The 14150-nt window shown below is 56.2% G+C and overlaps 1 protein-coding gene across 7 annotated transcripts in view; it reads left to right on the top strand.

The window, feature by feature from the left end:
• The window catches only part of LOC119158236 (protein CEPU-1), a 352937-nt gene extending 338961 nt beyond the window's left edge, over positions 1 to 13976 (top strand). For 5 of the 7 annotated variants that reach the window (XM_037409927.1, XM_037409929.1, XM_037409930.1 and 2 more), the window contains 5 exons: positions 4520 to 4654; positions 5364 to 5484; positions 7290 to 7441; positions 10680 to 10712; positions 12368 to 13976. In XM_037409927.1, the coding sequence (XP_037265824.1) occupies positions 4520 to 4654; positions 5364 to 5484; positions 7290 to 7441; positions 10680 to 10712; positions 12368 to 12468 (542 nt within the window). In that variant the 3' untranslated portion in view covers positions 12469 to 13976. The remainder of the gene's footprint in view (positions 1 to 4519; positions 4655 to 5363; positions 5485 to 7289; positions 7442 to 10679; positions 10713 to 12367) is intronic. The other 2 variants (XR_005107811.1, XM_037409928.1) reach the window with 2 other exon arrangements.
• Positions 13977 to 14150: the final 174 nt, after the last annotated feature.

Below are 14150 nucleotides of genomic sequence, written 5' to 3'. Positions count from 1 at the left end.
TGCACCAAGCGAAGTTATTTATACCTCTGTATTTGGGGCTGCTCGCTGCTGTGGCACGTGGCCATCTCTGGCTGGAGGCTCCCAAGCGCCATGCCAAACGCTGCCGAGCTCCCCGGCTCTGGTTGTGGCGTGGGCTATTTATTGTGCATCGCATCTGTCTTGGCTATTTTGCAACTGGGCTGAGTTTTCCCCCTTGCTCCTTTGGGCTCACGCTTCCCCTGCCCTGAGGTTTTTTTTAGTGGAGATCTGCAGTGTTACAGAGCAAGTCCTAAGTCGTGCGTGGTGGTCTGTGCGTGGCTCCCGTTCACCGAGCAAGTGGATTCAGGCTCTGGTTTTCCATCTCCCCGGCTCGCGCTGGGTTAGTTTGTCATCCTCGGCTGATGAGCAAGGATTACGCTTTTACCTAGTCCGTGGCTGTTCCATTTCTGGCCTGTATTATATTATTAGTATTAATAATAATAATGATGGGTGCTGGCTGTGCTGGTTTTCTAGCTCCCGAGGAGATGAGAGAGCTCTCCCATTAATTCCTGCAATATTTCAGCTCCTAATTGTGCTCAAGCAGAGACAGCTGTGAAAAGTTCCCACCATCAACTCAGGCGGGGAAGGACTGGTACCTCTGGGGGAGCTCCTGGAGATGTGGTGCACTGGGCCAGCCCTGCCCTGAGCATCCCCAAGCTCCAGGTGCTTTCGGAGGCAGGGGCCGTGGCAGCTGGGTTTGCCCTGCTTCCCACTAGTGCGTTGCTCTAGCTCCAGCCTCGGGCAAGCAGGGGGAGGACCACAGCGCCATCCGAAAGGGCCTGATGTATGTGAGGCTGGTTGGAGAAATAACCCCCATCCAAAACATCAGCTTGGGCTTGCCTCGCTCCTAAGCCCGGGGAACTGAGCCTCACCCAAAGCATGCAACCCGGCATGTGGATAAATGTCCCTCCCGTGCCCTGCCAGCCCCAGGGGACCCAAGCAGCCACGGTGACATGGTCACCCTGTTGCCTTCTGTAAAGCAAGGTCTGCACTCACAGATTGTGTTTGCTTAACCCTGGCCCTGCTCCCTGGGTCCCATCTATTTGTTTTTCCATTCCTGGCAGTCACTAATGAATGAGATTTGTCCAACTATCAACAAGACTTCCCATTATAAATAGGCAAAATTGCAGAGGCCAGGGAGCCGAGCGGCTGGGCAATTACTCTCGGTCCGTGCCTTTGCCCCTTGGCTGACACAGATCTGGCAGCGCAGGTGGCAGCAAAGTGGCTTTATGGACCCGGTTTTCCTGCAAAGCTCCTTGTGCAGGAGGGGACAAGGGAACACAGCAAGTGTCCCTGTCACCTGGCGTGGCCAGCTTTGCCTGTGTGAAGCAATGCCCTCGAGGCAGGGATCCTTCATGTCACCTTATTCATAGAATCATGGAATGGTTTGGGTTGGAAGGGACCTTGAAGATCACCTAGTCCAACCTGCCTGCCATGGGCAGGGACACCTCCCACTAGAACAGGTTGCTCAAAGCTCCATCCAGCCTGGCCTTGAGCACTTCCCCTTGAACCCTCTGATCATCTCCACGGCCTCCTTTGCACCTGCTCCAGCAGCTCCATGGCCTTACGCATCCCAGAGCTGGATGCAGTGCTGCAGCTGGGGTCTCAACTCTTTGAGTGTGACCATCCGGGCAATTCCTTACCCGCCCAGCATCCTTGCGATGCTGAGGCTGGCACTAAGGAAGCAGGATCTGGCCAGAGCCCGTAGCAGGGACAATCTCCCTAACACTGTCGTCGTAATCTGAGCACAAGTAATACCAGGTCACGCTCAGGGCAAAAGCAGGCATCAGCTTCAGCTCCAAGCATCCCGTTTCAGTTGGGAGTGGGCTCTGCATGCCAGAGTCGATGGACTGTAGCCAAAATCTTGCAATTGCCAATGTGAAACACTCCGGGCCCTGCAACCCTGAACTCTCTGTGCTCTGCCTCTCTGCCAGCCGATTACCACGCACGTATCTCAGACTCCAGCGCTACACAGGCACAGAGGAAGCCTTCATCTCTCAATTTCCTGAGCTTTTGCAGGTGGAAAGCTGACCCTCGCAGTTACTTTAATGAAGTCTTTTGCTGGGTAATGAAACACACTCGAGCTGCTGTGCTCCCAGATCAAACTGGGGATGCGTGCTACAGCCTGGCTATGGTGAGGGCTAATTCTTGCCATGTGCGAGCCGGCTCCGGCACGCTCGGGGAAGAGCCTTTGGTTAGTTTGGAAGCACAGTGTTATCTGAGCCGTTGCACAAACTGGAGTCAGATTTGTGCATGGAGCATCTGAAGGCCACCGGCTGTGTCGTTATTTTATCAGCAGGCAGCGCTGTGCTACAGAGAAGCTGATTCTAGGTCAGCTGTAAAAGGGATCTTCCCCCCCCCCCCCCCCCCCTTCCTTTTTTGCAGCTCACAGTGCTGCAGGCCCGGTGGATGTAACACTGCAATTTGTGTGCCTCCAAAGGATATCGATTTTAGGGTAACGCCTTCATATCTTACCCTTCAGTTGTGCTAAGTACTGATGAGCTCAGTGGTTTCGACCGTGAGCCACTCGGGTGGGAATTTCGGCACGGGTGGATGTCAGCAAGTCATCACGGCGGGTTGCACGGGAAAACTCCTTTTCCATAGTTCATGGGGCAGCACGGAGCTGCCTTCCCAGTTAGGTCAGCCTGGGATAGTGGGATGCACACATGTGTGTGCACGGGGTCCTCGGTTCAGCCGGTGAGTGTGCATGTGTGCGAGAGAGCAGTGGAGGTGCAAAGTCCTGGGACCACCGTGCAGAAGTGCCGGTGCAGGGGGGAGCCAGGGTGTGATTTCATTACACCCTGAGCATATTTGCACTGGTTTGAGCTGACAAGAGCAGCACCTGAGACTGCAGCAGCGGGATCCCAGCGGGTGCCTGGGGTGCTTGCTGCAGGAGCTCGCCGTGTCGAGCTGTGCAGGGGCGTTACAGAAATGGCATCGGCGCTGGCTTGGGGCCCTGCATGCAAACCCCCATGTACACGTGCTTTCCAGACGGCCACTTTGGCGAGCGGTGGCGTGTGACCACGCTCACTATTTATGGGCGGTGGGAAGAGATGCTATAAAAGTATCAGCCGGTGGGATGCAGACAGCATGTGCCCCAACGGAAGCCACCCGTGTGTATATTTTGCATGCATTTGTTAGAAGCAAGGTGCGTACGGTTGACTGGCCAAGCACGGTGAGCCGTGGCCCATCGGGTCGCGCTAGTGCAGAGACGCGGTAGCCGGGTGGGAAGCGAGGGCAAGCGCAGCATCACCCGGGTCCAGTGGCCGGGCTCGCTGCATCCCCTGGGGACCGGGGACCTGCGCTTGGCCTCTCTGCCATTGGCACTCACTCCCAGAAACAGCTGTCCAGAGCTAATTTATTTCCTAATGCTGCAGCAATGTTAATTTATAAATTACACTGGTAATTCGAGCTATTATTAATTTCAGATGGTGTAGGGCAAGCCTAATTAAAATATGACACCAATTGCCACACATATGTACCAAGGACTACCGTTTAAAATTTATAGGAATATTAAGTGTGACACTGGTCTCAGAGATGCCTCGCACAGTAATTACAGCATCTCGGCTGCGCAAGATCCGACGGGGAGATGTAAACGAAAGGACGGGAGAAGTTATCCCCGTTCGGGGGCTGTTGAAAACCTACTTGTGCCGTTTGTTCGGCAGCAAGCAGCATTTCTCCAGGCTGTTTAGCGGACGTGTCCTAATTGCCGGGTTTCTTTATTTAACTCTGCATTTGTTGTAAAGCTGCAATCTCCGTCAAGCTGGAGAAGTATCATGGCCCAGCACCTGTGCCTCGCCAGCCAGGCGCCGTGGGTTTCCAGGAGTGCTTCAAAGTGAAGCAGGCTCTTGCAAGGAAGGAAGGGGGGGGGGATAAGATGCCAGACAAAAGGAAGGGCCACGGATCACATCTGCCCGGCTTTCAGCAAAAGCAGAAGCTGTGCTGCAGCCCAGGTGGGGAGAGGGGGGTGAGTGTGCCCCCCCCCCCCCCCACGGGGAGCACAGAAATGAGCCTGGAGCGGCACAGGGGCAGAGCGTTTCAGCTAAAGGGAGATGTTGGCACCACAGCTAATGGGAATAACCGGCTGGGAATTAACTGAAGCTGAAAAACTGGAGAGGGGGTTCTGTGTGGAGCTAGTGAGCCCAGCGGTGTCTCCCAGCAGGAGGATGGCATGCGCAGGATGCCAAGGAGAGGTGGTTTCGGGTCATTCTAGCAGGGTGCAGGTCTGGCAAGGACCACTGTGCCCACTCTGCGCATGTTGGGGATGTTGATCTCCAGCAAGTGATGCTCTCGGTGGGGCTGGGGCCACCGCAGGGGTCCCGTGCTTGCAGGCACTTTTCTGACAGGGGTTTTCTTGAGATGGTGGGGCACAGGCACATGGGCGTGCCAGGGCTGGGTGCCCTAGGACAGTGTGACACGGTCACAGGTGGTGACTGTCTGGTGGGAACAGGTTTGCTGTGCCGCCCCATCACTCACGACCCTCTCCCTCTAACCCCTGCAGCCGTGGGCTTCATCAGTGAGGATGAGTACCTGGAGATCACAGGCATCACGCGGGAGCAGTCGGGCGAGTACGAGTGCAGCGCCTCCAACGACGTGGCAGCGCCCGTCGTCCAGCGAGTCAAAGTCACCGTCAACTGTGAGTAGCCTGGGGGCTGTCAGGGACAGGGGCCGGGGCTGGAGCGGGTCACCGTGCTGCCCCACGAGGAGATGGGACTTCAGCAGTGGGAAGCAGGGCAAACGCAGCCTTCAAGCGCCAGAGTGAGAGAGGCTGCAGCAGTTTTTCTGAGCAGGTGGTGTTTTGCCCTTTTTTCCCCTTCTTTTGGAGCTCCATTTTTTTCCACCACCTCCTCCTCAGCTGTCTCCATCAACCTGGGTTTTCCGCCCATGGTGAGATGCTGTGGTGATAACCTCCGGGGAAAGGAGAGAAGTGAGCAGTAAACAGGAATTTTTTTCCTTTAGAAAAAATGAGAGAGAAAAAAACCAAAGCGTGAAGAAGAAAGCAGCATTTTTCATGCTCAGGCAGAGGTGAAGACCCTCCTAAAGCCCTTTCTGGCCACCCCTTCAGCTGCTTGGGGTTAGCACAGGGGCACACGTGGTGTCCAAGAGCTGGGGGGCTCCAGTCCTTGGAGGAGCCCTCACTGGGCTGCAGTGTGGGGGTCCCCCAAGAGCTGGAAAACCCCTGGAACAGCAATGCCGGAGCAGCAGGAGCTGGGCACAGGCTCAGAGATGACTTGGGCTCCTCCCTAAGTGTGGGAAAAGAAAAGGGAGCTTGTAGAGCGAGGGGAAGGGGTAGGATGGCCAAAGACTACTGGGTGTTGACCCCAGGCTTCCCCTCTTCCCCGCAGACCCGCCGTACATCTCGGATGCGAAGAGCACCGGGGTACCAGTGGGGCAGAAGGGCATCCTGCTGTGCGAAGCCTCCGCCGTCCCCTCCGCCGACTTCCAGTGGTACAAAGACGATAAGCGGTAAGAGCCCGGGGAGCAAAACAGGGGGGCACACACCGGCCCCGTGCAAGCTGCAGCTTGGGCAACGGGGCTGCGGTAACCGGTCGAATCCCCGACAGCCCTCGGTGCCAGCCGGGTGTGGGTGCCAGGGCAGGGCCTCTCTGACAACAGTGGGTCGTGCTTATCGGAGGCTGATCTGGGCATCTCGGCAGGCGGGTGGCATCACAGTACCTGCCGCTTGCAGCAGGAGCTCAGCGTCTATTCAAAGCAGGCCAGGGCTTTATATTTAACTCAGCGCTGTCTACGCAGTGGAAAATAGACGAGGGGTATTTGAAGGGGGGGATTTTTCCCGGAGCCTCTTTCAGCCAGACTGGTTTTGGCCTCCATCTGGGTAGGCAGCGCAGGCAGGATCGCTGCTGCCCGTGCCTCCGTTTTAACTCCGTCTCACTGTAAATCCCCGCTTGGGTGAAGCATAACGGCCAAGAGTGATATTGGCAGCACAAATCCAAGCACTTAGGAGCGGATGAAACCCCTGTCATCTATTTAAACACTTTGGCCAGAAGGCAGCGTCAGCCCCTTGCTCTTGGAAAGGCAAAAGAAATGTGGTGTCAGCTGAGAGGCAGGGTTTGCTATGCCTCAGGGACAGCCTGCCCAGCACTGGGCTGAAAGTCGCCTTTTTAAGGGAAGTGGCAGCTCCTGTGTCCTGCCAAAGCGGCAGCATGGGGATGTGGCAGGGAGCAGCGCAGCCCAGGGTAGCCTCCCCACTCTGGAGCAAATATCTGTCTCTGAAACCCAGGCCAAGTTTTTCTAACGTTTTTTTTTGCATTGCTTCTCCCTGGGAAGCCCAGAAGGGCCGTGGTGTAGGCAAACACAGGACGAGACACGCAGGTCACTTAATAAGGAGGCATGTTTTAGCTGAAAAAGATGCTACAGAAGCTAGAGAGGAGGCTGGGGCCGCCCGCCCTGCCCGTTTGAGGAGGAAAGGAGCAGGCGGAGTGTACAAAGCAGCGGATGTTTGCATGGCAGATGAAAGGCTTCGCTCAGAATTAGGTCAGATCACGAGAGCCCAAGAAGCAGCGGCAGGAGTGGGCTCAGCCCGCCCGGATCGGCAGCCGGAGCCCAGCAGGGGTGATAATGGAGATCTGGCATCTCCCGGGAGGAATTAGCAAATAAAAGAGCCACAGGAGCGGAGCGGGAAGGGGACATCAGTTCAGGGAAGTCAAAGCACTTGGTTAATGCTTCAGCGTTTGTGCCAGCCCAGGAATGCCTCCACACCGTGCGGCGCTGGCATTTGGGTGCCCCCAAAGGTGTTTGCTGCAGCGTCTGCTGCCTGTGCTGGCTGCCAGCACCCGTCAGGGGCACGCAGGGAGCTGGCAGGGGTTAGGGAAGAGGAAGGTACCAGAAGGCATCCCACAGAGGACCGAGGAGCCCTCAAGGCCAATGCGAGAGGGAAGCCAGGCTCCTCTGTTGGGTGGGAAGCTGTTCCCAGGTACCCTCCCTGGGTGTGTGAGCATCCCTCCCCCCGCACGGCATTTGGCAAGCCCCAACGCGACCCCTTCAGCAGCGACTGCATCTGTGAGGATGCCTCTGAGCAGCATGGGGACGGTGTAGGGTGGCAGCTAAGGGAAGAGACGCAGCAGAGCAGTGTCCATCTGCCACCTCTCCCCCAATACCTTCCTTTCTCCCTGCTCGCGCCCTTTCTTTCCCCCCAGCTCAATGTCCCTGGTTGTAGGCAGGACCACAGGATAGCAGGTCATGGAAAACAGCAGGCGCTTCTCCTCCCGACACCGTCCCCTTGACCCTCTCCCATTCTGCTTTTCTCCCAGGCTGGCTGAAGGACAGAAAGGACTAAAAGTGGAGAACAAAGCCTTCTTCTCCAAACTGACTTTCTTCAACGTCTCCGAGCAGGACTATGGCAACTACACCTGCGTAGCCTCCAATCAGCTAGGAAACACCAACGCCAGCATGATCCTCTACGGTGAGTAGGGCTGAGGGAGCCGGCTGGGGAGGGGCCACAGCTTAACTGCGAGACCACCGATGTGAGAGGCACGGGAAAGGTCTCCCTTGGTTTTTAAGGGTGATGTGCATTTGCCGCTGATCCTTTCTGCCCCAGCGTGTGGGTCGTGGTGAGCCCAGGGAAAGTGGAAAGCTTCCAAACCTACCTCCTGATTTGGGTCCCATGTCTGCCACTGTTCGGAGGTGTTTGGCACTGGGTTTGGGATCCGCCGTCGATGCAAAGTTAGGACTTGGCTGCAGGTGTCCATCCTCTTGCTCCGGCAAGGAGAGCCTCTGTTGGGAAACATCCTCCTGTGTTGAGCGGTGGGAAGGGAGATGGTGCTCAGGGTCATCGCAGCGAACCTGCAGGACCATGCCGCGGGCTGCCACGTGGTGCACCCTGTGCCCACCCAGGAGAAAACAGCCCCCACTGCTCTGCCACCTTCCAGGTCTTGTTTTCCATTCCTGCCAAACAGATCCATTCTTACTGATGGTGCCAGAGGGAGATGGGAAGGTGCAGGGGGTGGGGAGGGGGAGCAGCTTTGTACCCTCATCCAGGGGCTGTTTTCTCGGCATGCCGGAGCTGAGATGAAAGCAATGTATCTGTCTGACACTGCTCACGGCCAGGAATGGCTGTAATTGCTCATCACATTTGTCAAGCCTCTTCAGGTGGTGGCAGAGCCAGAGCAGGGGGACACGCTTTCTGGATCCCTGTCATGGCCACTGAGAGCTGGAGGTGGACAGGAGACCTTGTCCCTTGCCAGTGCCACAGGGATATTTCCCTGCCAGGGATATGGGGTGGGTGGTCCTCACCGCAGAACCGTATGGGAGAAGCAGGGCTGGGGGACCTCTGTCTTCCCCTGATGCCACCCCAACGTTGTCCTCCTCGCCACCTGGTTGTTCTGCCTTGTCTTCTCCTTGCCTCTTGTTATTTTATGGTCGGAGGGGAGCAGAGGGACAGATGAGCCTTCCTTACCCCCAGGCCCCTCGGTGGGGTGGCTCAGGGCTAGCATGCTGGCTGTGCCCCGAGTGATGCAAAGCGCACCAGGACAGCAGGCAGCCCCAGAGTACGTGTCGGGTTCAGCGTGCTGGAGCAGTGCCGTGTGGGAGGCGTGTGGAGACCCTGGGAAGCAACGTCCCATTTCTCACCATCCTTGGGGAAGGGCTGGATGTGGGTCGGGGGAGCCCCAGGGCGGGGAGGCGGGTTACCCAGGCAGAGCAGAGGGTGCCAGGCTTTCCTGGGGGCTGTGCTCCATAGCTGCGGGGACTCACCGAGCATCACCGCGGAGGCAGCATCAAGGGAAAGGCTTGTCCTCACCTGCTCTTGGGGCCGGCAGCTGCGCTGGGTTCCCCTGAGCTGCGACAGAGGTATTTGTGGGACAAACTCCATCTTGGATGCTCGGCTCCACGCCTGCAGCCCCGATGTAGAGCTAACCTTGGATGCTAATGAGCCCAACAACTATTTGTTCCCCAAAAAAAGGTCCGTGCTGTAAGTGATGAACATTATCGTCTTTACCTGCCCGTTAAGCCATCATTAGCGTTGCCTAGGAACTATCTTAGTTCTCTTTCTCACCAGCCTTCCTGGTACCCATTTTCCCCAATAACCCCATTTTTTGGGGGAGACCAACACCTCTGTGGCTACGGAGCCACCCAGACCCAGCTCCATCCGTGCTGCTGCCTTAGGGCGGCTGTGCCGAGCGCTCAGCATAGCCCGAGCCACATGTACATCATTAGCTTTGATGTTGTAGGCTCCCGATGGGTTTATGAGGTTAAAATCTTAATTAGCGTGGGACCTCGGTTTGGCAGTTGCAGATGCAGGCTGGATCAAAAGCCCCCAAAAGTAAAGATGACTCTGCTAATGGCTTTGTAGGAGCTGTTATTTGGTTTCTAACCCAGGAGTGATGTTTTCTCTGACTCGTGCCGTGATGGCAGCGTCGGGTGGCACGCAGTGAAGCATCCCACAGAAGTCTAAGCTTATTTTGTGATCCCCCTTAACTTTGCCACTCTGACTGTGAATCCCATCAGGGAACGAAATTGGAGTCCTGTGACCGCCTGTAATTTTCATAAAGCTACACTGATTTAATGAGCCTTTCAGCCTTGATTAACTGAGTCCCCTCGGGAGGTGACAGCTCCCCAGGCCACCCTAACCTGCTGTGGACCTGAGGGGACCGTGACTCACGGGGGATCCCCCGTCTCCCGGTGCAGGGCTCCCCAGCATTGCCAGTAACAACCCCCCTGTAATTAGCAGCAATGTGGTTAGCCCCACGTGCTGCTATCAAGCATCACAGAGCTGAGCTCGCCGGTCCCTAAGCAACCGGTGCCTTCGGTCTGGCAATTAATGTGTCTTCATTTATCGTAATGAAAGATAAGAGGGAAGTTGCATGCGATGGCTGCGCTACCTGTGGCATGAGTCATGTCTCACATGTGAGGTTTAGGGGGACAATTTTGTGAGTATCCCCTTTTCCCTGAAGCGGAGCGAGTGTTTTGGAGTTCCCCCCTGCTCCCAAACGGAGGTTTAATCCGTGCAGGTGCTGTGATGTGAGCCTTTCTGAGGCTGCGCGACACAGGCTAATGTAGCGTACATCTTTTAATCCTTTTTTTAATCTAATTTTTCAGGGAGGTCAACTAGTGCTTTATTTAACATGTAGCACTTGCTATTATAGGCCTGCCGCCTCATTCAGCGGCTCATTTGGTGCTGCCTGTGATGTGATGGCGTGCTCAGTGAAACTGCATCATTTCGTGGAGTTGGGGGGAAAAACGGCGCTCTGCTTCTCCCCCATCGTGTGGTCCACATTGCTTTCCAGAGGCTGGTGTCAGGCAATAAATCCATGTGGGATATTGCAGGGTTATTGAGAGGGAAGGGCCCTGAACCCCCACCGGAGGGGAGCAGGAGGAGCGTGGGGGAGAACGGAACCCCCAGAATCCCCCAAATCCCAGCCCCTGTGTTTTGATTTTTGCTCGGGGTGAGACCATGGGCTTTGCCAGAGCCTCCCTGCGGCTGGGGTCCCGCAGGCAGGTCGTCTCAGCTCGTGCAGCCCTCTTCCCAGACAGGGGAACCGTGGCCCCAGAGGAGTGGGGTGCAGTTTGGGCAGCAGCACACTTGCTGCCCCATCTGCTGGTTTTCCTTGGCCCCAGCTCGGGGGCAGGCTGAGCGACGCGTCTCGAGCCTGCGCTTTCCATTGCCCTTTTGCCTTAACTTTCGCTTGTTCTTTAATTTTTAGAAGAGACAACTACTGCTCTGACACCCTGGAAAGGTCAGTAATTCGGGGACCCCCCCACCCACCCCCAACGCCAACACTCCCCCCGCTCTGTTTCCCCACGGCCCCTCTGGCTCCAACCCCAAGTCATCCCAACAGGAGCTGTGGCATCCACCGCCTCCAACTCCTGCCCTGCAATCCCACTGGTATAGCGATGAATTAGGGCTTTCTCGCTGTTGTTTAGCTGCCCTCCCACCCTGTCTCCTCCCCACCAGCCTACTTGTGCCCGTCTGGTGGTGGTCTGTCCCCTCCGCATGCCCTGTCCCCCACCGTGGTCCCCCACTCCCTCCCCATCACCGCTGCGCTCTCCTCCCTGTTGCGGGGGAGAAAGCAGGGATGTCTCTGTGGCCCGTTTTCCCTGTGTTGCTGGGTAGATGAGTCTTGTGGCAGGTCCTTTCTCCTCTGGGATGCTTCTAGTGCCTTTTTTCGGGGATGTGGTAGGGGTGGAGAGGTGTCAGGTCCTCTCCCTGGCGTTATTTGTGGTCGGGGGAAGCTGGTGCTCTGCTATGCAATCTTACCGGCTGGCCAGCTGGCTTGGTGTCATCTTGATTTTGGGGATCCAGGCGGGTTCATTTGTGATGCGTTGAGTGGTCAGCCCTCAAGGTGACTTGTAGATGTCAGGAGGGCTGTGGAGGTAGCGCGGAGACATTCGTGTCTCCAGATCTGCTCTTGCTACACGGCTTCCCAGCCATGCCAGGATTTGGGGCTGGGTGGGGAACGTTGTGAGGTGTCTGTGAGTGCACTGGAAGAGCACTGCTGACGGGAGACCAAGTGGGTAATGGTTCTCAGTGCCCCTGTTGGGCTTTGAAGCGAGGGGACGTGTCCTGGGGTTTCAAAAGGGCAGGTTGATCACCCCGTGTGGGCAGCCCCGTGCCTGCAGGGCACCAGCCTGGATGCCCTCCTCAGATCTTTTCCCAGCCTGGTGTTCCCCTGGGCCAACTATTTGGAGCGTTCTGGAAAAAGCTGCTGCATCAGGCACCCTCCACATCCTTGCATGTGGTGAGGTATGAGCTCCTCACCCTCCATGATCCCCAGAGGTGTGGATGGGCTTGGCTTTTCCTGAGCACCCTCCTCATCCCATCTCATTCTTCTTGAGATGGTCAGGGCCATCAGTGGCCAGCCCTATGCAGGCTCTGAGGAGGAGCAAAACACCAAGTCCTGAGCGTAGTGCTGTGTCTCTGCTGGGCGGGCAGGTGGAGTTTGTGCCCCCCTGCCAAGGGAGATAACAGGGGGACAACAGGGTAGTCACCCCTGCACTGGCTCGCCAGGGCTGGCGATGTGGGCAGTGTTGGACAAAAGCTGTCATCTCCCCTACACATGGGCCTGGGAACTTAGACAAATTCTGGAGGAGTGGCAAAGGCCATTGGAGGTCAGTTGGTGACAATGGGCAGGGGATGGGCTTGGGATGGGAACCCAGGGCCAAAGCAGGACCGTGGGGGCTTGTGTCCCAAAGACCAGGGTCGGTGGGGATGGGGATGGCTGGTGCTGTGCTCTCGAGGATGAGGGTGCCCAGGGAGCTCCCACCTGGGGCAATGCGATAGCACCAGGGGCCCAGACAGGGTGGGTTTGTTGGGTTTGGGTTTTATTTGGTGTTTTATGGGGTTTATTAGCTTGGTGGCTAAGCACGCGGGTGTTTCTCTCCCTTCCTGCAGGCCCCGGTGCAGTGCACGACGGGAACAACGGCGCATGGCGGCGAGGTGGCTGCGTGTGGCTGCTGGCCCTCCCGCTCGCCCAGCTCGCCCGCCAGTTTTGACCCCAGAGCCGGCCCGCGGAGTAGCGGCGGCGACGACCACGGCCAGCGAGCACAAGCAGAAAGGAGAGGAAGAAGAAGAAATGTTCACCGTTTCCGAAAATAATCATAAGAATTGAGAGAGTATCCGGCCAGGCCACCTGGGGGAGGGGGAGAGAGGAAAAACACGCAAAAAAACCACAACGGGAATTTGGAAAGGAGAGAAAAGAAAAAAAAAAAAAAAAAAAAATCCAAGGCTTCCTGCTGAAGATGCAACACGACTGAGTCTTTTTCTTTTCCCCCGATTTTTTTTTGTCTCCCACCCTTCCCTCCCCCCTGTTTTCACCATTCTCTGCCGCGGGGCAGCGTGGAGGACAGGTGGGGCTGGGGGGGCGTGATGCTTCCTCCCTCCGGTCTCCTTCACTGCCCCCGCCCGCCCGCTCCCCCCCGCGGGGACCCCTCCGTCCGGATGCACCGGTTTTCTTCTTTGCCGAGATATCCCCGTCTTCTCATGGACCGTGCCGCCATTTGTGTTTCAGAATATATATATATATATCCATGTATACATATATATATATATATGTATAGATATATAGATCTTCAACAGTTACTACGCCGCCACAAACAGAAAGGGAGGAAGGAGACCGGCGTCGAGCCACGCATTCATCGTACCACCCACAGACATCGTGAATGATAAGGGATTCTGAGTCATGGTTAATTTTATTAATTGTATTTTCTGATACGAGCCTAGAACTCTTAGTTCCTAAAAACAGAAATGCAAAAAAGAGGGGAAGAAAAAAAAAAAAAAAAAAGAGAGAGAGAGAGAAAAAACCAAATCCAGAAAGGAGAGGGGGAGCAAGCGGAGAGAAGTTGCTTTGCTGAGCGCCGCGCAGCCAAGGAGGCAACTGGCCGAGGAGGTTGGCGAGCCCGGCGAGTTGGCGAGGAGGAGGAGGAGGATGAGAAGGAGGAGGAGGAGGAGTCCCGCACCGAACCCCCCTGAAACCGGCCCAAAAAGCGGTCGTCCGAACAGTTCCTGCCGAGGGCACGGGCAACGCTTGCCGCGCGTTGAGGTGGAGGGAGACGCTGAATCTTTTTATGGGATATATATATACAGTATATATAAATATACATATATATATATAATTTTTTTTTTTTCGTTAGCGTTCTAGCCACGGTTCCCAGCAGGGTCCTTCCGCTGCCATTACTGCATGCTGTATATGGAGTTAGGTGTGTATCGGTCCTCAACGAGACGAGATGAGCATCTCGGTCCACGCGTCCCTGCACCCCCTCGCCTTGCCACCCTCAGGTTGCTGGCGCGCGGGGGATGAAGGGCCGCGGGGGACCGAGACCCCTCTCCGTCGCTTTTCGCCGCGTGGCCCCGGCCCCTTCGTGGCGGAATCAAGCAAACTGAGGGACAGAGGGAGATCTATATAGCTCAGTTTTCTATTTTTATATATATATATATATATATATGTGTGTGTATATGTGTGTGTGCGCGTGTGTGTGTGTGTATATATATATATATAAAAAAATAAAAAGGAAATAAGGAAAAGAAAGCGAAGCAATGGGCAGCCGGCCACCCCTGCGGCCAAGCCATCGGCCAAAATGTGGGACCAGTCGACTCGCCGTGCGTTTCGGCGGGGGTCTCTCCTGCGGTCGGTTTTCCTCCTTCGGTTTCCTTTCCTTCCCCGCGGCGGATGGCAGGG

The sequence above is a fragment of the Falco rusticolus genome, chromosome 16, assembly GCF_015220075.1.
Source record: "Falco rusticolus isolate bFalRus1 chromosome 16, bFalRus1.pri, whole genome shotgun sequence".
Taxonomy (NCBI): domain Eukaryota; kingdom Metazoa; phylum Chordata; class Aves; order Falconiformes; family Falconidae; genus Falco; species Falco rusticolus.
Note: the sequence above shows the minus strand (reverse complement) of the source record. Positions and strands in the feature narration are given on the sequence as shown.